We start from the raw sequence: 27,066 nt of genomic DNA on the forward strand, positions 1-27,066 counted from the left end.
CAGTAAAAATACATACTGTAGCTAGTTTGAGCCTTTTTGTGTGTCTTTTAGTTCTCTTAGTAGCAATGTTTGTTTTTGTGATTGTCTCTTGTCTATAACTTTAAGTCAATGTTGTCTTACCTTTTTTTTATATTTACATTTGTTACTTTAATAACCAGTTCCCATTTTGACAACCAGTCTTTGTTCTGGCATCTCTGTTTGCAGGCTAACGGAAGCGCTAAAAGAGCAGGGGAGGGTCATAAAACTACTTCCCCTACTATACCTGCCTCTAAAATTCCTGCTTTTTATCCTAGCTCTGCTAAAGGCAACTCCTCCCAGTCTGCTCCAAACTCAGATGCTACTAACCCTATTACCCTTTTCCCCTCTTCCAACTCCTCCTCTTCCTCCCCCCACACCACCAAGTCCTCCATCCCGTCCCCTCACGCCCCCCGCCACCCTGGCTCAGCCCTCCCCACCTCTTCCCACATCCCCTCCTTCTCTAACGGTTCCTCCTTCAAACTCCCCAAGCCCTCTCACACAGGTAAAGCTCTCTCGTTCTCCTCGCAGACTCAAAACGGCCGAGCACCCTCCTCTTCCTTCTCCTCCCCCTCCCCTCTGTCGCCCACCCCGTTGGGCCCCGGTGTGAAGAGCATCCGCACCATACACACCCCCAGCTTCACCAGCTACAGGCCCCAGAATGGCAGCAGCGGCAAATCCTGCATCCCAACCGCCACAGCAGCCAAGGACTCCACTTAATACAGTTACCCTGTTTGGGTTACTACTCTCTCTTTCTCTCTCTCTTTCTCTCTCTCTCTTTCTCTCTCTCTCTCTTTCTCTCTCTCTTTCTCTTTCTCTCTCTCTCTCTCTCTCTTTCTCTCTCTCTCTTTCTCTCTCTCTCTTTCTCTCTCTCTTTCTTTCTCTCTCTCTCTTTCTCTTTCTCTTTCTCTTTCTCTCTCTCTTTCTCTCTCTCTTTCTCTCTCTCTCTCTCTCTCTCTCTCTCTCTCAGGAGCTAAATTTATTCTGTTGTTTATTGGTTTGTATTTTGTTGTAAAAAGGGTAATGGATGCACTTCCCCAACCATTCATCTTTCAATTTGATTTGTCACTGGCATTCTCACACTGATGCTTTGACTTCGTTTTAAGTTGCATTTTCCTTTGGCTGATGCTTTGAACTTGAATCCTGGATTTTAAAAAGGTGTATTAGAGTACTGAGGAAATTATTTTAAAGATAAAAATGTAAAAAAAAAATGATTTTTCTGACTATCTAAGAAAATACAGTTGATGTACAATCACCATTACGTGTAAAAAAAAGAAAAAAAAGTTTTATTTTTGAAAACCAGAGACTGGATAACCATAGTATATCTTCATCTTACACTTTCTTGTGTTCTCATTCAGTATAACCCTTGTAAATGCCTTTTATGAATGTATACTGTAAGTATACAGACGTTTAAAGTGGAATTGCATTGACCTGATTTCTATTTTGCTAAGACTATTTTCTCATATAGTTATCCATGCACTGCCAATGTATTTTTTTAGAAGATTTATGAGATTTATCAGTTATTTCTGTAGTTATTGTGCCTACTTGCCAAAGTTATGTCATTTCCTGACTGTTTTACTGTAATCATGACATACCAAGTGGAAACTCTACACATACACTCAAGGTGTGATGGCTGACGTCTTTACCTTCAATAGCTTGACTTGGAGGTCTATGTTTCCTACGTTGATGTTTATCGATGTCTAAATGTATACAGTACTAAAAACAAAAGAAATTCACAAAATGCTCTCGCAAGTGTACATAAATGCTTCTAATAAGAACCTTTAGTAGTTTTGTTAACATACCAAAGTTTATTTGTATGCATGCCTTTTAAGATACTTTAGGAGAGTGATTCATGTTAAAAGAAGAATTATGTTTGCACAGATAGATTTTGTAAATATTTGGTTTGCTCTCATTTTTGTAACGCTTTAAACCATACCACATAAAAGGTAAAGAATTGTGTTGGACTAAAAACAATAAAGGTCTGCATGCTTGTAATGTTCTAGTCACGTTGAGTTCCTCTCCTGTTCTGCTCTCAACTCTGCACACAGTTTCAACCATGTACCAAGCAGAATTGAACTCTGTATTAACTGATACATTACATTTACTTGACCAGGAGGTGTCAGTGAGTGTCCGGGCCACATAATGGCTACCTTCCAGGCTGACTAAGTTGCAGATGCAAGCCAGATCTCAAAACCCTTGCAAAGGTGTTTATCGTATCAGTTAACCACATCATAAGATACAGCAATCGGATGCTTGACTACGCAGTCAATGAACTGGCACGTAACCATTGGTTGATGCAATGCCGCGTCTGCATTGTGGTCAGTCTGGAAAGTGACCCATGCTTTGAGGGTGTGAAAACTGTGTAAGAGGAAGTTAAACTATGAGAATACATCTCTAAAGAGTAGAAACAACAGAACTACTCTTATCCCAGTCTGCAACAACCAACACCACTTGAATGTGTCTGTAATACATTGAAAAGAGAGATCCAGCATTACCCCTTGAAGGAAAAGGGCCTACTGGTAAGTTATGTATTAGAAGTGGTTATTTACTATTCTTTACTGTTACTCATATATGATCAGCTTTCATTTAAGGTAAGAAATTATGTTAATTTGATTTAAATTTCAAGTTTAAAGGGGCAGTCTGCAGTTGATGCATACATTTAAAAATGTATGGTATATACCCACTTGAAGAATGTAACTCATGAGCTTAGTTCAACTGTCTTAACCAATCAAGAACCCACTATATACATTTTGTAAACAATGTAATTGTAAACCAACACTGTGTGGCCTCAAAACATTGTTAAAACTATAATTTTGATCTCATGGTTGCTCAGTCCTTACATCCATAGCTTCTGTCTAGGAATATGAGAGTGGTTACATTTCACCAGCCCTCAGCTGTTTACCAAATCAGTGACAGGGTTGACACTTTGTTATTGTTTGAACTGCAGATTGCCCCGTTAAATTGATTTAAATGAACTGGGAAAAGTGAAAGAGAACACAGTACATTATCCAATGTAGCATTCTAGTGTTGATTCAGGAATTAAATTAACACTAAAGGTTTAAACTACCACTCAGTGGTGTAAAATAACCCCAGTGTTGGTGTAAATAACCAGAGTTGAACCAAAACGACCCCCAGCATGTCACTGTCACTAGCAAACAAAGTCATGGGTGGTACTGGTAACTCAAAGATTCACTCAAATGGCACCCTGGTAAATATGCAAATAAGCCTGAAAACCCTACAGCAGGGCCATGCAACTCTGGTCCTGGGTGGCCAAAACATTCTAGGTTATGAATTGTTGTACGGTTCTTCAAAGAGCCAACCCATGTATGGTTCTTCAGACTCCCTAAAATAGTTCCCCTATGGCATTGCGCTCAATAACCTTTTGGTATTTAATATGGTAGAAATGACTGTTCATGTTCATGTATGGGTTACCATTACTGACAATGGCCATCATTTGGATCAGTCCCTTCTCATAGTTCTCACTTAGTTCTTTGCTGATAACCACCCTGATCTGTGTTGGCTACTGGAAGACTATATTTGGCATTTCCTTGTTCCTAAGAAACACCATATCGACCTCCTACAGTAAACTTGTTGATGCTATAGAAATCACGTGGTGTAGTTCCCAAATGGCACCCTATCCCACTCTGGTCAGAAGTAGTACACTACATAGGCAATAGGGTGCCATTTGAGAAACAGCCTTGGGTTATTCTGTTAAAATCCTCTAGACCATAGGTGTGTGCTGAAACGGTGTAGACCCCACAAATGAAACCACAATGATGTGCAACAACAGTCCTTCACAACTCACTAGTAGCAACTGCAGAGATCTCAATCTCACACCTCTGTAGACTAGTGTCTTGACTTTGTGTCTTTGTTATGTCCTATAGGCTAAGAGCCCACTGCACAATTATGAACTACACTGAGGAGGAGAGACGTGGCTTACACGCCAAAGCCTCCCACTGCGAGAACATCATTTTACATCCTGGTATTCGTGGCCGCTGTGCCTGGCAACACCTTGGCATTGTGCGTGTTCTGTCGTCAGGCCGTCACCTCACCCTCCAAGCTCTTCCTGAGGCACCTGGCCATAGCGGATGTCTCCTACGTGCTGATCCTGCCCATGCGGATGGTCTACCACTTGTCCGACAGCCACTGGCCCTTTGGAGAGGTCCCCTGTCGCCTGGTGGGGTTTCTATTCTACCTCAACATGTACTGCAGTCTCTACTTCATGACCTGCATTGGCCTGGACTGTCTCTTGGTCCTGGTCCTACCGCTTAAGTCACGGGCAATGAGGAAGACCGCGTGGTAAGCCTGTGGATCACAGTGACCACGTCTATGACTCTCTTGCTATTCTCCAACGACCAAACGATGACTGTTCAGGTCGACAACACGACCGTGGTCATGTGTAACCAGCTGTACTTGGAAAATACTTCTCCCAAGGCATTGGTGTCAACCATGGTGGCGTTTTACTATTCCTCTGGTCACCATAGTGGTTTCCTATGTTCTAATCCTATTGAAACTGAGGGGTTGTCAAGCAACAGGAGAGACCAGTTGGAGACAAGGCTATCAGGATGATCATACTCATCATGGTGAACTTCCTGGTTGCTTTCGTGCCCTACCACGTGAACCGTTCCATCTACATTGAGAGACTCACTCATAGCGACATAGAAACTGCGTCCATTAAGGCTCTGGCACGAGCCAATCGAGTCACTTCCTCACTAACCTGTGTGAGTGGAGTGTTGGATCCTATTATGTATTTCTTTCTGGCAAGGAGTTATCAAAGTATACTGCTTCAGCTGTACTGTATAGACAGGGGTGATCTAGTGTCAGGTCCCCCCTGTCCATAATCTTATTCATTATGATTTAAAACAAAAAGGCAAAACTGATCCTAGGTCAGCACTCCTCCTGCTCTGAGTCTTGAAAAAGTGTATGCTTGAAGTGATTCCATGACTATATTACAGTGATAATGTTCAGTGTTGAATTCTACGGTATGATAGCATTGTGGTGTTGATCAATACAGACTTACAGTACATACAGTAAGAATGGTTGGCAGGCCTATGGCCCTGTATGAAAATAAAGCTTATTTCTAGGTTGTTTTATCACCTGTTATTGTATGCATAGTATTCTTGTAAATGGTGTGCATACAGTGCATTCGGAAAGTATTCAGACGCCTTGACTTTCTCCACATTTTGTTACGTTACTACCTTGTTCAAAAATTGAATAAATAGTTTTTTCCCCCTCATCGCTGTACAGCTATTTTCAGGTCCCTCCAGAGATGTTCGATCGGGTTCAAGTCTGGGCTCTGGCTGGGCCACTCAAGGACATTCAGAGACTCCTCACGAACCCACTCCTGCATTATCTTGGCTGTGTGCTTAGGGTCGTTGCCCTGTTGGAAGGTGAACCTTCGCCCCAGTCTGAGGTCCTGAGCGCTCTGGAGCAGGTTTTCATCAAGGATCTCTCTATACTTTGCTTTGTTCAACTTTCCCTCGATTCTGACTAGTCTCCTAGTCCCTGCCACTGAAAAACATCCCCACAGCGTGATGCTGCCACCACCATGCTTCACCGTAGGGATGGTGCCAGGTCTCCTCCAGACGTGACGCATACTTGTCCACGGAACATGCTCCATAACACTAAAAGTACAGACATAAACAAACATGGGTATGAGGACCCGTCGCGCACCAACACAACAAAAAAACAACACTGACAATAAAACAGAGGGTTAAATACACAACAGGTAATGAATGGGATTGAAAACAGGTGTGTGGGAAGATAAGACAAAACCAATGGAAAATGAAAAATGGCTAGAAGACTGGTGACGTCGAACGCTGAGCACCGCCTGAACAAGGAGAGGCAACGACTTCGGTAGAAGTCGTGACATTGTTGTTGATTGCTAACATGAACTGAGCATTGACAACATTAAAGTATGTGCAAGAGACAGCAGTCTGGCTGTTCACCTGGTCCTTCCATTGCTCCTTCGGTCAAAACCAGCCTCCAGTATTCCTGGCCTCCAACATCCACATCCCGGTTGTGTGTCACAGAGTCATAGCCCTCCGAGCCCAGCTCATATTTGAAGAAGTAAATCCCAGGCACATCAGACTCCAAATATAATGGGTGGGCATTGTTGGAGTCCGGAACCACAGGAGCTGAGGGAAAATATCAGAGGGTATGCTGAGTTAGAACCTTTGATTGTAATAGAGTAATTCTAGCCTAAGTGGTATACTACGGAGCAAGCTAGATCTACTCTGGCTTTTATAAAGCTAGCCAGCTTCAGTTAGCTTCACATTCCAGCTCAGGCTTCAACCACACTACGACGGTGAATATTGCTCTTCCGACCTGCCTCAAACTCTAGCAGGCTTGTAACTGCGCATGCATGTCTCACCAGTCTAGTCGAACGCTGAATTCTTAATTGAGACGATGCTCAAACATCAATCCATGGGCGAGTAAGTGCCACATTTTCCAAAATCAAAATGAAAGTTATCTTGCAAATTCAGCAGGCTATTGTGTGAAAAAAGCTTTAAGAAGTGCCATCTGTATTTTATTACTTGTCGTTAATACCGTCTTTGGTGTACTTATTAATTCACAAGCACCTTTTTCTCCACTCCTATCGCTCCTTCTTTATGCAGAACAGTTGCGTTGTGGTGGCCAAAGACATATTACCCATAGAGGGGTTTTTGGAACCTCTAAACCTGTCAATTTGACTGTTAAACTCATGGGTACACTAGCAATGGCTGCCAGTTCTGACTTGAATGGGAACTGCCATCTACAGTATGGATGATATGTCTAAATGCAATAGCTTGAAAACCGTAGTTTGGACACTTCCCACTGGGCAAAAACTGTCTGAATCAACATCGTTTCCACTTCATTTCAACCCAAAAAGATCTACGTGATGATGTTGAATCAACATGGAAAACCAATTGAAGTTAGCCTGCCCCGGAGCAGGTTAGTTCTGAAGGTTTCATTTCCATAGAAAATTACCTCGCTAAAAGGTGAGCCACTTTCATATGACCAGGTATCCCGAGTTGATCTCAGAGATCTCTATCGCCTCAACCCCGTTATTTAGTATACCCCACTGGTCTCAGATCTGTTTGCGTGGTCTTGCCAACTCCTATGGCCATTGTCACCGTTGTATGAAAACGACCGTAGGAGTAAGCAAGACGGCAAACAGACAGGTCTGTTGTTTGATTAAATCTGTTAACCCTGCATTTTGCAGAGTAAGATTATGAATGGATACTGTAGGTTGCATTCTCCTTCATTTTCCCCCACATAAGAAGAGCTGGTTGGCCTCGTCAACCAGCTCTTCTTTACACGTCTGCTAAACGCAAACTTGGACATTGTGAAAATTCTGTGCAATGTCCAGCCCCCGTTTACTGTGAACACTGAGGTTGTACCCACTTTAAATTACAGTTTTAAGTGGCCATGTAGGTTACTGTGGCTATTTGATCATAATGTAGGCCTACCAGAGTCACCTACCATCAAAAACAATGGAGAAAATGCATCCCATAAAAAGATTTGGGGTGTACTTTTTAACCCTTTTTTCCCCCAATTGGTAGTTAAAGTCTTGTCCCATTGCTGCAACTCCTGTAGGGACTCAGTAGAGGCGAAGATTGAGAGCCATGCGTCCTCAAAAACACGACACACCAAGCCACACTGAACACTTAACACTGAAGCCAGCCGCACCAATGTGTCGGAGGAAACACCTTACAGAACATCCCAGCCGGCCAAACCCTCCCCTTACCCGGACGACGCTGGGCCAATTGTGTGCTGCCTCATGGGTCTCCCGGTCATGGCCTGCTGCGACACAGCCTGGGATCAAACCCTGATCTGTAGTGATGCCTCTAGCACTGCGATTGCAGTGCCTTAGACCGCTGTACCACTCCAGAGGCCTATCCCATAACATTTTAACATGGAAATAGCTGTTCTGTCATTTAACCTACATTAGTAGCCAGTGTGTGGTGTTCAATATAGGCCTACATTCCATGAGACTTTTGAAAAAAAAACATGCAGGGCTTGACATTAACCTTTAAATCTCAAGTCTATTAAGGCTTATCTTTATGAAACCGTAACAATCTCTAAATGTCCACTTATTCTACTTCATCCTACTTCCCCTCACATGTTTAAGTCAGTACTGTACTTACAGTACGGTGTATACTCATATAAAAAAAAATCATATATACAGTACTTTTTTACCTGCATGCTTTCTATGCTCTTTTGTACTTGGATTGTGTTTTTCTTTCTAAATTCTTATGGAATACTTTCGATAGCTGTTGCGCTGTTACATGCTGACCAGACCGCTCGCGTGTTGAAAGCACACATGTTGATTTTGTCCAGCCACACCAGACGCAGTCAGGACACGCAGTTTGAAATATCAAAACAAACTCTGAATCAACTAAATTAATTTGGGGACAGGTCGAAAAGCATTAGACATTTATGGCAATTTAGCTAGCTAGCTTGCTGTTGATAGCTACTTTGTCCTGGGATACAAACATTGGGTTGTTATTTTACCTGAATTGCACAGGGTCATCTACTCCAACAATTAAACCACAGATAAAAGGGTAGACCGAGTTTGTTTGAAGTAATCTCTCCTCCTTCAGGCTTCTTCTTCTTTGGCATTTATATGGCAGTTGGCAAACAACTTCAAGGTCCAACTTCAACTTCACTGCTTCATTGCCTGCATCTGTAATGGGTCAGCGGTCAAACGACCTCCACTCATCACTGTCAAACACTCCCTGAAACACTTCAGCGAGCAGGCCTTTCTAATTGACCTGGCCGGGGTATCCTGTAAGGATATTGACCTCATCCCGTCAGTAGAGAATGCCTGGTTATTTTAAAAAAATGCCTTCCTCACCATCTTAAATAAGCATGTCCCATTCAAGAAATTTAGAACCAGGAACAGATATAGCCCTTGGTTCTCTCCAGACTTGACTGCCCTTAACCAACACAAAAACATCCTATGGCGTTCTGCATTAGCATCGAACAGCCCCCGTGATATGCAGCTGTTCAGGGAAGCTAGAAACCATTATACACAGGCAGTTAGAAAAGCCAAGGCTAGCTTTTTCAAGCAGAAATTTGCTTCCTGCAACACTAACTCAAAAAAGTTCCGGGACACTGTAAAGTCCATGGAGAATAAAAACACCTCCTCCCAGCTGCCCACTGCACTGAGGATAGGAAACACTGTCACCACCGATAAATCCACTATAATTGAGAATTTCAATAAGCATTTTTCTACGGCTGGCCATGCTTTCCACCTGGCTACCCCTACCCAGGTCAACAGCACTGCAACCCCCCACAGCAACTCGCCCAAGCTTTCCCCATTTCTCCTTCTCCCAAATCCAGTCAGCTGATGTACTGAAAGAGCTGCAAAATCTGGACCCCGACAAATCAGCCGGGCTAGACAATCTGGAAATTATCTGCCGAAAATGTTGAATAGCCTGTTCAACATCTCTTTCGTAGAAAAAGGAATCTGGTTGATATCCCTTTCAATGGCCAATAGGTTGGTTTCAAAATAAGAGCTTTGCTAAAATAATTGCAAAAACATAATTGCAAAAATTTGAAAAAAATGGGTTTTCTAATGATCAATCTATTAGCCTTTTAAAATGATTAACTTGGATTAGCTAACACAACTTGCAATTGGAACACAGGAGTGATGGTTGCTGATAATGGGCCTCTGTACGCCTATGTAGATATTCCATAAAACATCAGCCATTTTCAGCTACAATGGTCATATACAACATTAACAATGTCTACACTGTATTTCTGATCAATTTGATGTTATTTTAATGGCCAGAAAATGTGCTTTTCTTTAAAAAAAACAAGGACATTTCTAAGTGACCCCAAAATGTTGAACGGTAGTGTATATTTTGGGCCGTTTAGGTTAATAAGCCATATCTGTTTATTGTCCAACAACATATTTAAAATAATCCATCTACCTTGATGATCTGTTTGGACAATTTACATATCTGGATCAAAATTACTGTTAAGTTCAGTGTTTAAAAAAAGGCCAAATCACCTTGAGTAACGTACATATACCCCCCCCCCCCCCCCAAAAAGAACGCATATTATTTTTCCCACACCAAATACAAACATACACACACAAACAATGACTACATATCCTCTGCCCAGACCAGAATGCTCACACCCCCATCCCTAGTGCGTGCATTATTGATTGCCGCGTTGGAGCTTTTATTTTTCTCAGTCGCCCATGACAACTCAATATTTTAAATCATAGATCATTTGTCATCATTTGTGTTAATGATGGCCGATTGATTGATTTCTACGTTGTTATTATACGTTTTTTCAAGATGAGTGATGAGAAGAGAATCATCCAGCCCATTGGGTATATCACTACACCCATGTCTTCAAATATGCAGACAGACGGATTAAAAGTATGTTTACATTGTAATGCTTCTGACAGACAACTTTCTAGCTCCACCCATAACTTTTGGACTTGATAGCATTCCCAGAAAGCATGGATTATTGAGTCATTGCTAGTTTGACACTTAAGACATGCCGTTGTGCTGTAGAATTAGTGAATTTTGTCTCTTGTATACTACATTCTATATATTAGTTTATAGTGGATTAAGCGTACATTTTCTTTAACTGTTATTTCATTAGTTGTGCTCCAACATTCCCTCCATCTTGTGCCAACATCAGTTATTTTTAAGTCTTCGTTCCAATACGCTCTCTGCAAGGTTTTGTAGATCTTTGCTATCAAATGAACATCATTTTCTGACTCAAAAGATTACCTCAAGGTTGCACTGATGTCCAAAATATTTCCAATCAAAATTTTGTGATGTGTAACTTTTAAGTTTGCATGTATTGAAAATGTCAGTCCAAAATTGCTTTTTAATTCTGTCATGGAAATAAATGTATTTCCTGTTACCAAATAATTTACGGGTTCTATGCCTTTAGTTTTCCATGTGGGAAAATTCATAGGTGCTTTGTTCCATAGCTTTGTGTTTTTAGGGCCTGATATTGGTTCTTGTAGAATACATTTAATTTTCCATTATTTCCCAAATACAGGTGTGCCAGGCTTGTAGCGTCATACTCAAGAAGATCCAAGGCTGTAATCACAGCCAAAGGTGCTTCAACAAAGTACTGAGTAAAGGGTCTGAATACTTATGTACATACGGTATTTCTTAAATAAAACATTTTTTTAAACACATTTGCAAAAAAATCTAAACCTGTTTTTGCTTTGTCATTATGGGTTATTTTGTGTAGATTGATGAGGGAAAACATGTATTTAATCAATTTTAGAACAAGGCTGTAACGTAACGAAATGTGGAAAAGGGGAAGGGGTCTGAATACTTTCCGAATGCACTGTAAATGTATGTTATAGCATTAGTTACATGTCTTCCACGACACATTGAGTGTTGGTGTGTATTTAACGTGTGTTTGTGTGTTCAGTCAGGACAGGTTGACGGGGCATCCATATGCATTGGGTGCATAACCCATTAGGCCATCCATCCACGCAGCTCAGTTCCATCAATAAACAAAGAATATTGGTCAAATAAGGCACATTTACGTGTCCTTAAAACACGGCTAGAACTAATTACAAAAACACTATTCCTTGTGTTTCGTTATGGAGCATATGCTCAACTGTATAGCCTTTATTGGTTTTTACTCTCCCGAAAACAATAAATGTCCACCTCACGGTTCAGCTGTCAGAGATTTGAGCACTAAATGCACCAGGGCATTGCATGGGCCTTTAGGCTTAGGTGTCCACTGTATGATTTTAATATTTTAAAAAGATATGGCTCTTGTGTCTGCTATACAAATAGGCTATAGGCATACAGAAGAATGCTAATTCGTACATTTTCTAGTAGAATATATATATTTTAAGATAAGCATTATATTGTTATAGTATAGGAGTAACTTTGGTAGGCCTAAAGCATTCTTCCTCCCCTCAAGTTCAACTGTCAGAGTCAGTTGGAGCTCGCTGGTGTGCACTGCTTTCATATCATAGGCCTGCAGTGTAATAGGCTAATAACCACACCAAACCTTCACAAAAGTTTCAAAACTTTATTAGGGTAATATAAAAAGTAAGTCAAGGCACTGTTTATAGGGAAAAAACAAGCAGAAGATTATATTGCAGGAAACACAACATTACAGCTGGAACTTAATTTGGCCAAAGAAAATGGCTCAACAGAAAGAAAGAAACCACTTGCGAACTGGTTTAAACCTTCACAAAACCCATTTTGCATATTTAAAGAACTGGTTTAGATGAATAAATAGGTCTATAATAACAACAATGACATATACAATAATAATATTGATGAAACAAATGTTTATAAATACAATAAATCAATTAAGTTCCAATAAATTGAGTTCTAAAAGTGCATCCTACCTTGAATAGCGAGTTGCACAGTAGCCTGCATTTGGCCTTGCCAATAATCTTCTCATCTTTGTCCAGTACAATATTAAAAGTTGTCGATATGGAGGACATTTCCCTTGTAGCAGGGCTCCAGGTGAACATTTCCCCCTAGTGGCACTGGACTATGTTTTTCAGTTGGTGGCACCAGCCCCTGATTAGGTCGCCCTGATTTCATTCACAGTGCTTTATTAAAAAGTGTAATAGACTACAGACATGGTATTGAAGAAATACGTTGTTTCATAATTTTATGTGGTGATTAAACATATTTTTGTGTGCAAAATGTGCACCGCAGTCCAGTGATTGTCATGCATTTTGGGTGGATAATTATGCTATTGTTGTTATATTTTATGGTTAAACTAGGGCTCCTGAATTTTCCGATTTTTGTTGTTCAATGGAGATGAACTTGCCTACCTCTTTATGTGCACTAATATCATCGGCACAATTATTTGGGGCTAATTCACCACATGAGGAAGTGAACTCAAAACACATTAGCTCGATCACTAACTCTAAAGATAGTACGCACTCATAGTAGCCATGTATTAATCTAATAGTACATTTAATATATATATATATATATATATATTTTAACGATCTAATGATATATTTTTTGATTAGGCCTACAGTATGCACTCAAATCCATATTAAATATATTGTTTGTAAAATAGTTGCTATTGAGCTCAAAATGGGGGTTGAACAATACAAAGTATAACTACATAAAGATGAGAACATCCTCTCTCCATGTATCTAACAGGATAGCTATGTTTTCCCAGCAATTAGATATTCAAATGTTATACAATCAGAACACTTTTCTTTCCCCAGGAGCATTTTTTCCCCCGGGAAAGGAGAGAGAAAGTGGCTCACTTGACACAGCAGCAGGCCCCAGCGAAACAGGTACAGGGGCTGGCAGGCAGACACTTTTATTACAGGGATCATGAGGATAATGTACTTTACTGTTTGACCAAATCATGGTTTTAGTGTAAAGTGTGCAGCACCGAGGCAACCAATACATTTTTTAACTCTTACAGCCAAATCACTTATAGACATACTCTCTAACTTTCGTTTTACTAAAATGTGAAATGCCTCCATGTTCACAATCAACAGTAGCCTAGGCCAAGGCTCCTCTTTCGCTTTCTACTTCTCATCAGCAGCAGGGCATCCCCGAACAATTTGGCCAACTACACATTTTATTTATTGGCTTTTCATATATTTTTGGGGACAAAATCTGACAATAACTGGCTAATAGAAACCCTGGTGTGTGGGTTGGTTTCAAGTGAATTTGTCATCTCTGCATGCTGTATTGTAAGAAATAATGCTTTGTGATTGACAAGTCATCTGTTAACAGGTATGAGCAAGCCAACAAACTGAGGAGAGGTCTGTGAGGATTCAGCCAAAAGACTGCCCGCCAGAAAGGCCATATGGTGAGGACACATGAGAGCACTGTGCCAGTCTCTTTCTGCAGTATGGCTTTAGTGTGTGTGGGTGGGTAATGTGTATGGGAAATTCCTGGAACGGACAATTTTTTCAATTTTCACCTAAAATTACATACCCAAATCTAACTGCCTGTAGCTCAGGACCTAAAGCATGTGCATATTTTTGTTACCATTTGAAAGGAAACACTTTGAAGTTTGTGGAAATGTGAAATTAATGTATGAGAATATAACATATTAGATCTGGTAAAAGATAATACAAACCAAAAAACATGCATTTTCTATTATTTATTTTTTCCCCATAATCTTTAAATGCAAGAGAAATGCCGTTCATTAACATAGGATACTAGGTGTAGTTTAGATTTTGTCCACAAGATGGCAGCAGTGTGTATGTAAAGTTTCAGACTGATCCAGTGAAGAATTAGCTCATTACACAATATTTTGCATTAAGTCTGCCAGGAGTTTGCCCAAATGTGCCAAATTGGTAAATTTCTACATGTTCAAGTACATAACTATAGAGAACATACAAAAATGCTATGTAATGAAACATTTAAGTTTACACACTCCCCGGAATGTCATACATGATGGATCATTAGCTTCCCTACAGAAAATACACCAACTTTCACACATGTACATGGCCAAGGGTTGGGGGTGTGGAGCCAGAGACAGCAGTGGGATCAAACTGTAGAACCCAGTTCCTACATTTTAATATAAAAATCTATTTTATCAAACAAACTATGTTACATTTTATCTCTGGGACCCTCAGGATGACAAATCAGAGCAAGATTACTGAATGTAACTACATCATTTACCTTCAGAGGTGAATGTATCAAACCAGTTGCTGTGATAAAAGTGTTTTGTTGTTGTGCACTATCATCCCCAAAGCATGTTATTTGTTTCCTGTAATAGCTACTGTAAATTAAACAGTGCAGTTAGATTAACAAGAATTTAATTTAAGCACATATCAGATATGTCTATGTCCCGGAAAGTTGTTCAGCAAGATGGCACCGACAGAGATGGTCGACTCGCTTCGAGTCCTTTTTATTTATTTTATTATTTCTTTCATTGTTAGCCTAGAAAATCTTAAGTGTTATTGCATACAGCCGGGAAGAAATATTGGATATAAGAGCAACGTCAATTTACCAGGATTACGACCAGGATTACGACTTTCCTGAAGCGGATCCTTTGTTCGGACCACCACCCAGGACATTGGATCTAATCCCAGAGGCTGACCCAAAACAACATTGCCGCAGAAGAGGTAGACGGAGCGGTCTCCTGGTCAGACTTCAAAGGCGTGCACACCACCTACTGCTTCCGAGTATATTACTCGCCAATGTCCAGTCAACAAGGTGGACGAAATTAGGGCATGGGTTGCCTCCAGAGAGACATCAGAAATTGTAACATTCTCTGTTTCATGTTGTCAGAGTTAGTACAGCCACCGTGTTTCTTCATGCGTCGCGCCGACAGAAATAAACATCTCTCTGGGAAGAAGGGCGGGGGTGTATGCTTCATTATTAACGACTCATGGTGTAATCATAACAACATACAGTCCTTCTGTTCACCTGACCTAGAATTCCTTACAATCAAATGCTGACCATATAATCTCCCAAGAGAATTCTCGTTGGTTTATGTCACAGCTGTGTATGTCCCCCCTCAAGCAGATACCACGATGGCCCTCAAGGAACTTCACTGGACTCTATGTAAACTGGAAACCATATATCCTGAGGCTGCATTTATTGTAGCTGGGGATTTTAACAAAGCAAATTTCAGAACAAGGCTACCTAAATTCTATCAGCATATTGATTGCAGCGGCTGCATGGTCCCATGGTGTTTATACTTGCAAACTATTGTTTGTACAGATGAACCTGGTACCTTCAGGCATTTGGAAATTGCTCCCAAGGATGAACCAGACTTGTGGAGGTCTACAATTTTTATTCTGAGGTCTTGGCTGATTTCTTTTGATTTCCCCATGATGTCAAGTTTGAAGGTAGGCCTTGAAATACACCCACAGGTACACCTCCAATTGGCATAAATTATGTCACTTAGCCTATCAGAAGCTTCTAAAGCCATGACATCATTTTCTGGAATTTTCCGAGCTGTTCAAAGGCACAGTCAACTTAATGTATTTAAACTTCTGACCCACTGGAATTGTGATACAGTGAATTATAAGTGAAATAATCTGTCTGTAAACAATTGTTGGAAAAATTACTTGTCATGCACAAAATAGATGTCCTAACCGACTTGCCAAAACGTTTGTGGAGAAGAAATTTGTGGAGTGGTTGAAAAAAAAGTTTTAAGTGTATGTAAAGTTTTAAGTGTATGTAAACTTCCGACTTCAACTGTATCTGACCAAATTATGAAAGACGAGCATTGTAATTTTGAATTCCATGAAGGAAGTGTGGGAAAAAATGATTGTTGTCTATCAACAATGACAAGCCACCAGGGTCTGACAACTTGGATGGAAAATTACTCAGGATAATAGTGGATGATATTGCCACTCCTATTTGCCACTCCTTTGCCACTCCTTATTCAATTTAAGCCTACTAGAACATGTCTGCCCTCAGGCCTGGAGGGAAGCAAAAGTTATTCCCCTACCTAAAGATAGTAAAGCCCCTTTACTGGCTCAAATAGCCGACCAATCAGACTGTTACCAACCCTTTGGAAACTTTTGGAAAAAATGGTGTTTGACCAGATACAATGTTATTTTACAGTAAACAAATTGACAACAGACTTTCAGCACACTTATAGGGAGGGTCATTCAAAATACATAGCACTTACGCAAATGGCTGAGTGAAATTGATGATAAAAAGATTGTGGGGACTTTTTGCTCGACTTCAGTGCGGCTTTTAACATTATCGATCATAGTCTGTTGCTGGAAAAACGTATGTGCTATATTGTGGATAAAGAGTTATCTGTCTAACAGAACACAGAGGGTGTTCTTTAACGGAAGCCTCTCCAACAATATCCAGGTAGGATCAGGAATTCCCCAGGTCAGCTGTCTAGACCCCTTGCTTTTTTCAATCTTTATTAACGACATAAGTAAAACCTATGTATGCGGATGACTCAACCCAGCGACTGAAATGACTGCAACACTAAACAAGGAGCTGTAGTTAGTTTCAGAATGGGTGGCTAGGAATAAATTTGTCCTAAATATGGGACAAATTATTCACTAAACCCTATCTTGTAATGAATTCTGTGGTAATTGAGCAAGTTTTTAATTAATTAATTCCTTTTTACCAATTTTTCTCCCCAATTGGTAGTAGTTACAGTCTTGTCTCATCACTACAACTCCTGTACGGACTTGGGGGAGTCGAAGGTCGAGAGCCATGCGTCCTCCGAAACACAACCCAACCTAGCCAAACTGCTTCTTGACACAATGCACAAGCCAAACCAGAAGCCAGCCGCACCAATGTGTCGGAGGAAACACCGTACACCTAGCGACCTGGTCAGTGTGCTCTGTGCCCAGGCCCGCCACAGGAGTCGCTAGTGCGCAATGAGACAAGGATATCCCTGCCAGACAAACCCTCCCTAACCCGGATGACGGTGGGCCAATTGTGCATAGCCCCATGGACCTCCCGGTCGCAACCGGCTGCGACAGAGCCTGGGCTCGAACCCAGAATCTCTGGTGGCACAGCCTTAGACCACTGCGCCAACCGGGAGGCTGTAATTGAGCAAGTTGAGGAGACTAAACTGCCCTGTATTGAAAACTGTCATGGTCAAAACATATTGGTACAGCAGTTGCTAGGATGGGGAGAAGTCTGTCCATAATAAAGCTCTGCTCTGCATTCTTAACAGCACTACCAACAAGGCAGATACTACAGGCCCAAGATTTGTTGCACCTGGACTACTGGCTAACAAAATATTTTATTGAAACAAAGTGTGTACAGAGAGTCAGTAGGTACAGTATCACAAAGAGGGACTTAGGAAAATTGCAATTGGCTCAGAAAAGGGTAGCACTGCTGGCCCTTGGATGTACACAGAGAGCTAACATTATTATGTATGTCAATCTCTCCTGGCTCAAAGTGGAGAAGAGATTGACTTCATCACTACTTGTATTTGTGCGAGGTATTGACATGTTGAATGCACGAGCTGTCTGTTTGAACTACTGGCACAAGGCTCGGACACCCATGCATACCCCACAAGACCAGAGGTCTCTCCACAGTCCCCAAATCCAGAACAGACTATGGGAGGCACACAGTACTACATAAAGCCGTGACTACATGGAACTCTATTCCACATCAAGTAACTCGTGCAAGCAGTAAAATTAGATTTTAAAAACAGATAAGACACCTTATGGAACAGCGGGACTGTGAAGCAACACAAACATAGGCACAGACACATGCATACAAACACACGATAACATACGCAGTATAGACACACGTACACATGAATTTTGTTGTTGATATGTGGTAGTACAGTAGGGGTTTGAGGGCACTTAATATGTTGTGAATGTATTGTAATGTTTTAAAAATTGTACTACTGCCTTAATGTTGCTGGACCCCAGGAAGATTAGCTGCTGCCTTGGCAAATACAAAGCTGTGCCCCTCCCTACTGTGTTTTCCAGGGCAGCCAAAATGTTCCTGACTCATTCGCTGGAGATGCGTCAACATCTGTTGGCCGGATCACCTTGAATGTGCCCAGTCCCTCAACAACTCCCTGATGTCCAGAACCTGCTTGTACAAAGCCTTCTCCAGGTTCCTGTGGACAACACAATCATGTCTGTCAGGATTATACCATACTAATTATGCAAATAGAATTGACACCGAGTGTACAAAGCATGAAGAACACCGTCCTAATATTGAGATGTAACCCCCCCCGCCATTTTTCCCTCAGAACGGCCTCAATTCATCAGGGCATGGACTCTACAAGGTGTCGAAAGCATCCCACAGGGATGCTGGCCCATGTTGTCTCCAATGCTTCCCACAGTTGTGTCAAGTTGTCTGGACGTGCTTTGGGTGGTGGACAATTCTTGATAAACACGGGAAGCGGTTGTTGAAAACCTAGCAGAGTTGCAGTTCTTGACACAAACCGGTGCGCCTGGCACCTACTACCATAACCCGTTCAAAGGCACTTACATATTTTGTCTTGCCCATTCATCCTCTGAATGGCACACATCATTGTGTAAGAAAATTAAGGGATTACCATAAACTATAATCAACTGGCTAATAAATACTTTATTGAAACAAAGTGTGGAAACAGAGAGTTAGTCAGTACAGTTTCAGCAGAGAAAGCTTCCGTTTCAGCTATATCAGTTTAAACAGCTGAGAGTAGCACTGGTCCATTGTTTTAACCTTTAACTAGGCAAGTCAGTTAAGAACAAATTCTTATTTTCAATGACGGCCTAGGAACAGTGGGTTAACTGCCCTGTTCAGGGGCAGAACGACAGATTTGTACAGCTCTGGGATTTAAACTTGCAACCTTTCGGTTACTAGTCCAATGCTCTAACCACTAGGCTACTCTGCCGCCCCATAGCGCCACAACATGTAACAGAGGCCACTCGTTATCGCACTACGGACCAGAGCTAGACATGGAACAGATACATTTAAGGCAGGTTTGTCATGCAGAGAAACATTAGGCCTCATTCGCCATCAATCAACATGTTTTAGAAGAAGAAAGGATGTAATGCATTAACAATTTAATTAATTTGCATTCCATACAGTAGTAATAGTTGGTCTGAGACTATCCATAACAGCAATTACTTATTCAACGCTGAGTGTTACAACAGTATTTCCTCTCGGCCCAACAAGCATAATGAATTACATAGCTTACATCTGTACGTACCTGGTCCATTACATCAAGCAAAAGTTTATTTAAGATAATTACATACATTTCAGCGTCCAGTTTGTGCTCTCCGATGCTGAAATTCAAATTGAATTTCAACAGTTATATGCTTCCATATTGAACAGGCTTACACTAGTAAATTTACAGCCTTGGGGAATATGAAGATCATAAACAGCAGCACTTGAGTTCATTAACCATGCATTGCATTCCCTTTCATGTCAAAGGAGCAGAAGTACATGCATTAAGTCGTATTGATACTGTAGTACGTGGGTGTGAAAAATCGTGCTTGATTTGAGAACGTGGAGATGCAAAGCTCCATTGCAGGGGGTATACTGTACGGTGTCAATGCTCCGTTATTTAAAAAAGGGTGGTAGGTTCACTGCAATGTTGCGGAGATACGCGGATGCACGACGATGAGGATGGCCGTCTGATAGTTGAGGTGTCTTCCTGGTCCCGGTTACATCTTTCTCATCTGGGCCATCAGCTCTTCTAGACTCTGTTCCGTTTCCTCCACCGTCTCCCCTCCTGACGCCCCGGTCTCCTGGAAAAGGAGGACAGAGGTCAATATTAGTTCAAACTGGCTTGAGATGCCTCCTTGAGGTTGTACCGGTTACTTCCACTGGCCCAGAAATAGTGACTTAGCTTGTTTGTGCCATACAGAGTAGCTCATTTAACAAACTTTGCCTACTTAGTCATTACAGGAGGCTCATAATAATGGCCGGAACAGAAAACATAGAACTGCATCAAACACCTGGAAATCATGTGTTTAATACCAGTCCACCTAATCCGCTCCAGCCATTACCGCGAGCCAGTGCTCCCCAATTAAGGTGCCACCAATCTCCTGTGGTAGGCGTTATGACCCTCAAGGGGCTATGCATTGTCTGCGTTCATCAAAAAAACAAAAAGAATATCATAGGATTTTTTTATGAGGTTTGTATGGTACTGACCTTCTCAGGGATGGTGTAGGCCACAGTGATGCCTTCTGGGAGGTCGGGGACAGGGCCTGAAGCCGCATGGAGTTCCTCTTCTGTCTGCTCCGACACCAGCTCAATACCTGACAGAGCAACATAGGTCAGTAATGGTACCTAGACAGGATCACTTGCTATGGACAATACATTGAGGCAATATCAACGCTCCAGCTACACTCACCCCAGTCGTTCTCCTCGTGAACCACTTCCTCCTCCACCACCTCCTCTACAACCTTTTTTGGTCGCTCGGCCTCTTTCTTCTGTGGACCACAAAGCACGCACACCACTGAATTACAACTGTACCCGGTCCTGTACACACCCCAGGTCATGATGGGTGAAGTAGAGAGACAGAGAAAGAAAAAGGAGGAAAGGGCCTCCTTGGTCAGTCACCTTATAGTCGTCCTGCTGTTTCCTGCAGTAGCGGTCATCACATGTGGGGTTGGCCTTCATGGCCATAGTGGGGAAGAAGTCCTGCATGGCGTTGTAGCCCAGGTAATGGCTGACTGTGCCAAACTTCAACAGGTACCTGAGGACCATGAACCACTGTTAGGATATCTTCATAGGCAACCCCGTTATGGGTCTTTGTGTTGGGCTATGATCAGGGTCGTATTCATTAGGCCACACCGTCGCAAAATGCTTCTCGACAGAAAACAAAGTGTTGCCTATTGGACAAGTTCCGATAGTGCCTCTGTTTCAGTCTGTTTTCTTCCATGTGGGGCCTAATGAATATGACCCAGGTCCCATTTACAAACAAATGTAACCCAGATCTTACTTGAGGACGTTTTGGACCAGGATCCCTGCCACCACACCCATGGTGGTGGGTAGGCTGGCAGCACACACCCCCTCCCTCTTCAGGGTCTTCTCATCAATGTTGGCCGCCACCACCAGGGGAGGAGCACACTGTCACAGGGACAATCAAAGCTTGTGTTTGCAACGTGCCATCTGTTTCGATTAAAGGGACTGTCCGGTACTTTTGTATACTTTTCGGTAGTTCTGAAAGTAGTGCCCACGAGCCAAAAGTGGTCCCCGAAAATTGAGTCCTGCATCACATATGTGCAGATGTGTGCGCCACGTCATTGCTCTCGCTCTGCTGGGTGTGATACTTGCTAGCTGTCACTCAAATGGTGAGGGGCTGAATCTCAAATTGGGGGGGGGGGGGGAATGTAGGGAGAAATGGCAAAGCTTAAAAAAAAACAGTCGCTTTCAAACTGGGGTTGCGTGGCTAATTGAGGTAAAAAATGAACTAGACATCGACACATCCAGCCCAAAGCAGAAGGTTTAAAAAATACTTAGTAGTCGCCAAAGTACCAGAGCATGTCTTTAAGTAGAACAGTGATATTGCAAATGGTACAATTTTTCCTATATAGTGCCCTACTTTTAACAAGAGCCATATTGGCCCTGGTTAAAATAATTGTTTTGCCCTGGACATAAATAGGGAAAAGGGTGCCATTTGGGACCCATCCTAAGTGTGTGCTGTGACGTACTGCGAAGCAGGCCGTCTCCCCCGGGATGATGAGCTGGATGTGTCCAGACACAGCATTCTCACTCACACCCGACTCCATCCAGGTCTGACCCAGCTCGTTACACGCCTAGGAACGAAAAAATGAACAACCTACATCATCTGATCTTCACCATCTCAATACTGTATGTTTTATTGTCAGGGAATGAGGGATATATATATATATATATTAGTACTGACTGCGTTGATGGCCATCCGGGCCTCAAAGTTGTCCACACAACTCAGAATCAGGTCTACGGCCTTTCCTTCCTGAAGCGCCCCATAACTGAGACAACACAGAGTACTTAGAAACAGAATGACCATGTGGCGATCACGTGGACATTTCAGAAGTTATGTGTTATGGTAGATCTTGAAAGTTGAACAAAAACAACCCCTTCTTCTAGATTTATTGGTGTGATCTGTATGTGTTTACTTCAGAGTTGCCCTCATCACGTAAAGTAAAGTAAAGTAAAGCATCCAATGTCATACTGTAATGCAATTAGTTGTTTTTTTTATCAACTTGAAAGGTCAGAGAACTGAGAGGCAACACTGTCATGCTGTATGGGACAGCACAGTGGAGCAATTCAATACTGAAAATGCTCTGCAGAAATGACCACAAAAGCAGTATTATTACTGCACTTATGAGATAGGAGAGGACACAAGTTCTCACCTTATGCGATCCATGAAATGTGCGAAATGTTCCATGGTGGTGATGTTGTAGTTGTGGGTCTCAAACTGCACATCTGGGTTGATATTCCTGTTGACAGAACGTAAAAACATGTAAGCACCTTATTGTGACATTACATCATATAAATCAGACCAGTGGTACGTTTAGCAGGACACAATGTTGTGGAATGTTCAGATGTAAATATATGACGCAGGACCAACATCTCTGACATGTAGAATGAGGATTTATGTTGATGACATTTTTATTCTGGCAACGTTCCACAACGTTTGCCTACTGAACGTGGCCCCTCAGGTCACTGTACCTGAGTGTGTGTTCAGCTGCCTCTACTTTGCTGAGGCCGGCCTGGTGAGGCTGGAAGAACAGCCTGTTCATATTGGCCAGCTCCACTTTGTCATAGTCAAACAGGATGAGCTGTGCAAAGAGATGATATGGCAACAAGGCAGAATGACTCGGTGTATGTTGCATTGATGGACGTTGTCCATCGGAAACATAAGGTTGAAAGCGAACGATATAAAGATATGTTGATTTAGTAACGTGAAGTTTGTATTACCTTGCCAATGCCACATCTTGTGAGCATTTCTGCAGTCACACTTCCAACTCCTCCAACACCCACCACAGCTACAGTGAACGTCCTGATTTTCTGTTTAACAATAGAATATAAATAAACGCATGCCCATTTTGTCATATTAGATCGGTGTAGGGTTTTAAAATTCCATAATTTCAGAACTCCTCCAATAGGGAATTATAGAAAGCCTCAGAATATTGGGGACATTGTGCAACCTTCGATGTGTATCGCATAACAATATAACATACGATTGTTTCTTACCTCGTAATCTTCAACAATGCCCATTCGCTTCAAAGCCATCAGACGACTGCAAGGTAAGAACGCGAGGTAAGCAGTTTACACCATATGCCGGTATGTGGCCCTTATTTCTGGGGTGTCAACCATATCATGTACTCTCTTATGTATTCATGATCACAAATGACTCAATTTGCGGCAGTTCGATTTCGACAGCTACATATACCTGTAAGGGTTTGAATCCACTACTTCTGCACTCATTTTGTCGATCCTTGGTCTGTGATGAGGTTGGTTGTTGTCGGCAGTTTCCTCGGCACACATCGCCGTACATCGCTTTTGCTTACACTTGATCAACTCATTCTCAAGCTCCCTCACTCGCAGCTTCAGCTCTTCGATTGAGGTCATGTTTCTATAAAAGGAATAAGCCACACTACTCCGTTGTTCAAGTGTAAAATGCCTGGATTGAAAAGCCTTGACAATCACATAAAGACCACAAGCGACGGGCTAGTACACGTCTACACAGCTCGAATCAGCTGGCAACCCGAGTTTCTGTAAATACAGTCCGGGCAGAAACAAGCTGCGTTGAGTAAAAAATAAAAAAAGTCCTATAAATACATGATCTCTACGGCATCTAAAAATTCGACCATCGGTCAGTGCGTGCCATCAGCAAAACTGTGCATTTACCGGTCTGTGAGATGAGCTCAGTCACTGTTTTGTAGCGACGTTTTACAGAAAACCGCGGATTGCGCAAAGTTTGATCTGCAAAACACTGACTCCCACCTCCGTTGACCAAAACGAAACCATTCGACTTTCCATATTGTACGAGATTAGCTAATTCGTTCAATTTTACAATTTTGACAAATTATTAATCCACACTGAAATATGGAAGACCAAACAGCAACTTCTGTTCGGGAGCAGCACAGGTTCAACACGGTCAATCTTCAGCGATATCTGGCTGGAAAGACACGAGGGGTGTCCAACAACGACAGGTTCACTGTCAGACAATACAGGTATGCTCACCTTTTATCTGAAGTGTTCAAGTTCCATGGAAATTAGCATACTTCGTAAAATGGAGTGAATCCCTGTCCATGCCTTCCGTGTCTGATCATTCCAGTGCTGGACAATCCAACCCCACCTTCCTTATCCAGACCCCTTCTGACAGCTATGTCCTGAGAAAGAAACCACCGGGTATGCTTCTGCCAGGGGCTCACAAGGTAGTTATGATGTAAAACCTTCTCAATAATTAGATAAATAATGAGCAAGAACAGTAGTAAAAGGCACTGTGCTCTTTGACACAGTTTCAGTTGTTTTAGCTGTATTATTTCTCTCCAATAGAGGGAGACAACGTTTAACGTTACAAGTACAGTGAAATACCTTGCAAGGTCTAAACCCAACACAATATCAATGTAGTACTAAAAAACAGCATAAGGTAGAACAAAACACACGAGTAATACAAACAAGTGAAACACGAGAAAGTAAGAAGCTATATACAGGGACCATATTTCCAATGTGCAGGGATAGGCTACTTGAGTGGTAGAGGTAGATCTGGATAGGGGTAAGGTGACTAGGCATCAGTGGTGGAGAAAATACCCAATTGTCATAATTTAGTAAAAGTGAAGATACCTTAATAGAAAATGACTCAAGTAAAAGTGAAAATCATCCAGTAAAATTCTAAAAATATTTGGTTTTAAATATACTTAAGTATCAAAAGTAAATCTATTTGCTAAATTATACTGAAGTATACATCATTTCAAATTCCATATATAAAGCAAACCAGACGGCACCATTTTCTTGTTTAAAAAAAAAAATGTATGTATAGCCAGGGGCACACTGAGACATAATTTACAAATGAAGCAGACCAGAGGCAGTAGAGATGACCAGGGATGTTCTCTTGATAAGTGTGTGAATTGGACCATTTTAAGCATTCAAAATGTAACGAGTACTTTTGGGTGTCAGGGAAAATGTATGGAGTAAAAAGTTTATTATTTTCTTTAGGAATGTAGTGAAGTAAAAGTAAAAGTTGTAAAAAAATATATAAATAGTAAAGTACAGATACTCCAAAAAAAACGACTTATTAGTACTTGAAAGTATTTTTACTTAAGTACTTTACACCACTGCTAGGCATCAGGATAAATATGTGTGTTAGTATGTAAAGTCCTGTGAGTGTGCATGGAGACAGTGCAAAAATAAATATGTAAATACATGGGTTAACGCAGATCGTTCGTGTAGCAATTTTGTTAGCTATTTTAGCAGTCTTATGGCTTGGGGATAGAATCTGTTCAGGAGCCTGTTGGTGTCAGACTTGATGCACGGGTACCGCTTGCCGTGCGGAAGCAGAGAGAACAGTCTATAGCTCGGGTGCCTGGAGTGTTTAACATATAAAAAATAAATAATAATATGAACCCCTCTATCACCCCCCTTCGTCGGAGGACAAATATCTTAGTTTTTACAGCTTTTTTTGCTACATATACAGTTTTGTCAATGCTTGGGATAGACTAGAGAATGTAGTAATAATAGCCCAACAAATTGCTTTTGATACATTATGTAATGTATGCATGACTTTTGTTTATTTGGAAGCATTGACATTTGTGATAGCCCGTCCCAACCGAGGCTTATGTCGAAAAATCCCAACAGTTTTATTACAAACATTTAGTTTCAGAGCGCCAAAATGGCATGTCATACACTGTATGCATGTGAAAGTATGCTGCTTTAAAAGGTGATACATTTGTTATCCCACTTAGGAGACAAGTAAGAGAAGAAAATGTCCTTGAAAGATTGTGTTGAGTGCTAGAGAGCTCTACTTTGTTTACGCCCCCATTCAGCATCTCATATAAACGCATGGTATACCCCTCCCCTTATCTCAGCCAATCATAGCTAGCCAGGAAGGATCCTGCCTTTCTCCCTATATAGACATGGCAGCACTGCTTCTAGCACCTAAGCAACTTTGCAGTGTTTAGTTTTTTTGTGTGTTATTGTTTCTTACATTATTAGCCCAAAACATTTTTGTGTTATTACATAAAAAAAATACAATAACAATCATAATTTATTTATTTAAAAAATGCCTTTCGCTACACCTGAAATATCATCTGCAAAATGTGTCTGTGACCAATAATGTTTGATTTGATTTATAGCTCAGTGCGTTCTCCTTGGCTAAACTAGGCTCGTCATTTAACATTTGTATTGATATTTACCGATCCCATACAAGATTGCAATTAAGGCACATGAAAGTTCACATGTTCAAGAAGGCATCTCTGCAAAACGGCCCTACTGTGAAGTAGAAACTAGCGTAATCCGCCCCCCCGTTGGGCTGTCGGATCACATTTTCTGTTTTCTGTGTGCGAGGTGGACAGGGAGTATCGAGTGCAGAAGGCCCTGTTCTCTGCTGGGTTCCCAGTACCCCAGCCACTGCTACACTGCACTGACGCAGAGGTGATCGGAACTGAGTTCTACCTGATGGAGCATGTACAGGTAGGTCAATGCTGCACAGTGCACAAATTTGTGTGAGCCTTTAAAATGCACCGTTGAG

At 41.6% G+C, this 27,066-nt stretch overlaps 3 protein-coding genes and 1 pseudogene across 44 annotated transcripts in view; 3 read left to right on the forward strand and 1 right to left on the reverse strand.

Annotated features, from left to right (window-relative positions):
* LOC110535604 (sickle tail protein) overlaps positions 1-2,010 on the forward strand; it is a 178,193-nt gene extending 176,183 nt beyond the window's left edge. For 32 of the 40 annotated variants that reach the window (XM_021620697.3, XM_090189891.1, XM_090189892.1 and 29 more), the window contains one exon: positions 205-2,010. In XM_021620697.3, the coding sequence (XP_021476372.3) occupies positions 205-735 (531 nt within the window). In that variant the 3' untranslated portion in view covers positions 736-2,010. The remainder of the gene's footprint in view (positions 1-204) is intronic. The other 8 variants (XM_090189922.1, XM_090189926.1, XM_090189921.1 and 5 more) reach the window with 1 other exon arrangement.
* A 1,750-nt stretch (positions 2,011-3,760) lies between these two features.
* On the forward strand, positions 3,761-4,987 carry LOC110535606 (uracil nucleotide/cysteinyl leukotriene receptor-like; annotated as a pseudogene).
* Positions 4,988-18,962: 13,975 nt separating this feature from the next.
* On the reverse strand, positions 18,963-24,686 carry LOC110535608 (ubiquitin-like modifier-activating enzyme 5). Of its 2 annotated transcripts, XM_021620712.3 has the most exons (13): positions 24,561-24,686; positions 23,767-23,949; positions 23,568-23,613; positions 23,292-23,381; positions 23,043-23,152; positions 22,724-22,810; positions 22,255-22,339; positions 22,040-22,144; positions 21,328-21,455; positions 20,946-21,081; positions 20,737-20,815; positions 20,535-20,641; positions 18,963-20,128 (listed from the first exon to the last, which is right to left on the reverse strand). In XM_021620712.3, exons 2-13 carry the CDS (start codon positions 23,943-23,945, stop codon positions 20,045-20,047), a joined length of 1,236 nt encoding a protein of 411 aa, XP_021476387.3. In that variant the 5' UTR covers positions 23,946-23,949; positions 24,561-24,686; the 3' UTR covers positions 18,963-20,044. The 2 variants fall into 2 exon arrangements, with proteins under 2 accessions (XP_021476387.3, XP_021476388.3); XM_021620713.3 differs by lacking the exon at positions 24,561-24,686 and having other exon boundaries at positions 23,767-24,113.
* The window catches only part of LOC110535607 (acyl-CoA dehydrogenase family, member 11), a 65,661-nt gene continuing 62,367 nt past the window's right edge, over positions 23,773-27,066 (forward strand). The window contains exons 1-3 of one of the 2 annotated variants that reach the window (XM_036935337.2): positions 23,773-24,550; positions 24,655-24,754; positions 26,883-27,008. In XM_036935337.2, the coding sequence (XP_036791232.2) occupies positions 24,423-24,550; positions 24,655-24,754; positions 26,883-27,008 (354 nt within the window). In that variant the 5' untranslated portion in view covers positions 23,773-24,422. The remainder of the gene's footprint in view (positions 24,551-24,654; positions 24,755-26,882; positions 27,009-27,066) is intronic. The other variant, XM_036935336.2, reaches the window with a different exon arrangement.

The sequence above is a fragment of the Oncorhynchus mykiss genome, chromosome 11, assembly GCF_057628025.1.
Source record: "Oncorhynchus mykiss isolate SJ-2025 chromosome 11, ASM5762802v1, whole genome shotgun sequence".
Taxonomy (NCBI): Eukaryota; Metazoa; Chordata; class Actinopteri; order Salmoniformes; family Salmonidae; genus Oncorhynchus; species Oncorhynchus mykiss.

Bases quoted from the DNA above. Each gene is read 5' to 3' on its own strand.
- LOC110535608 (XM_021620712.3), bottom strand. From the start codon at position 23,945: ATGACCTCAATCGAAGAGCTGAAGCTGCGAGTGAGGGAGCTTGAGAAT. The intron at 22,340-22,723 runs GTGAGAACTTGT...GTGTTGTCTCAG, and splicing joins CATTTCATGGATCGCATAAG to TTATGGGGCGCTTCAGGAAG. The intron at 21,456-22,039 runs GTACGTCACAGC...TCCCTGTGACAG, and splicing joins GGGAGACGGCCTGCTTCGCA to TGTGCTCCTCCCCTGGTGGT.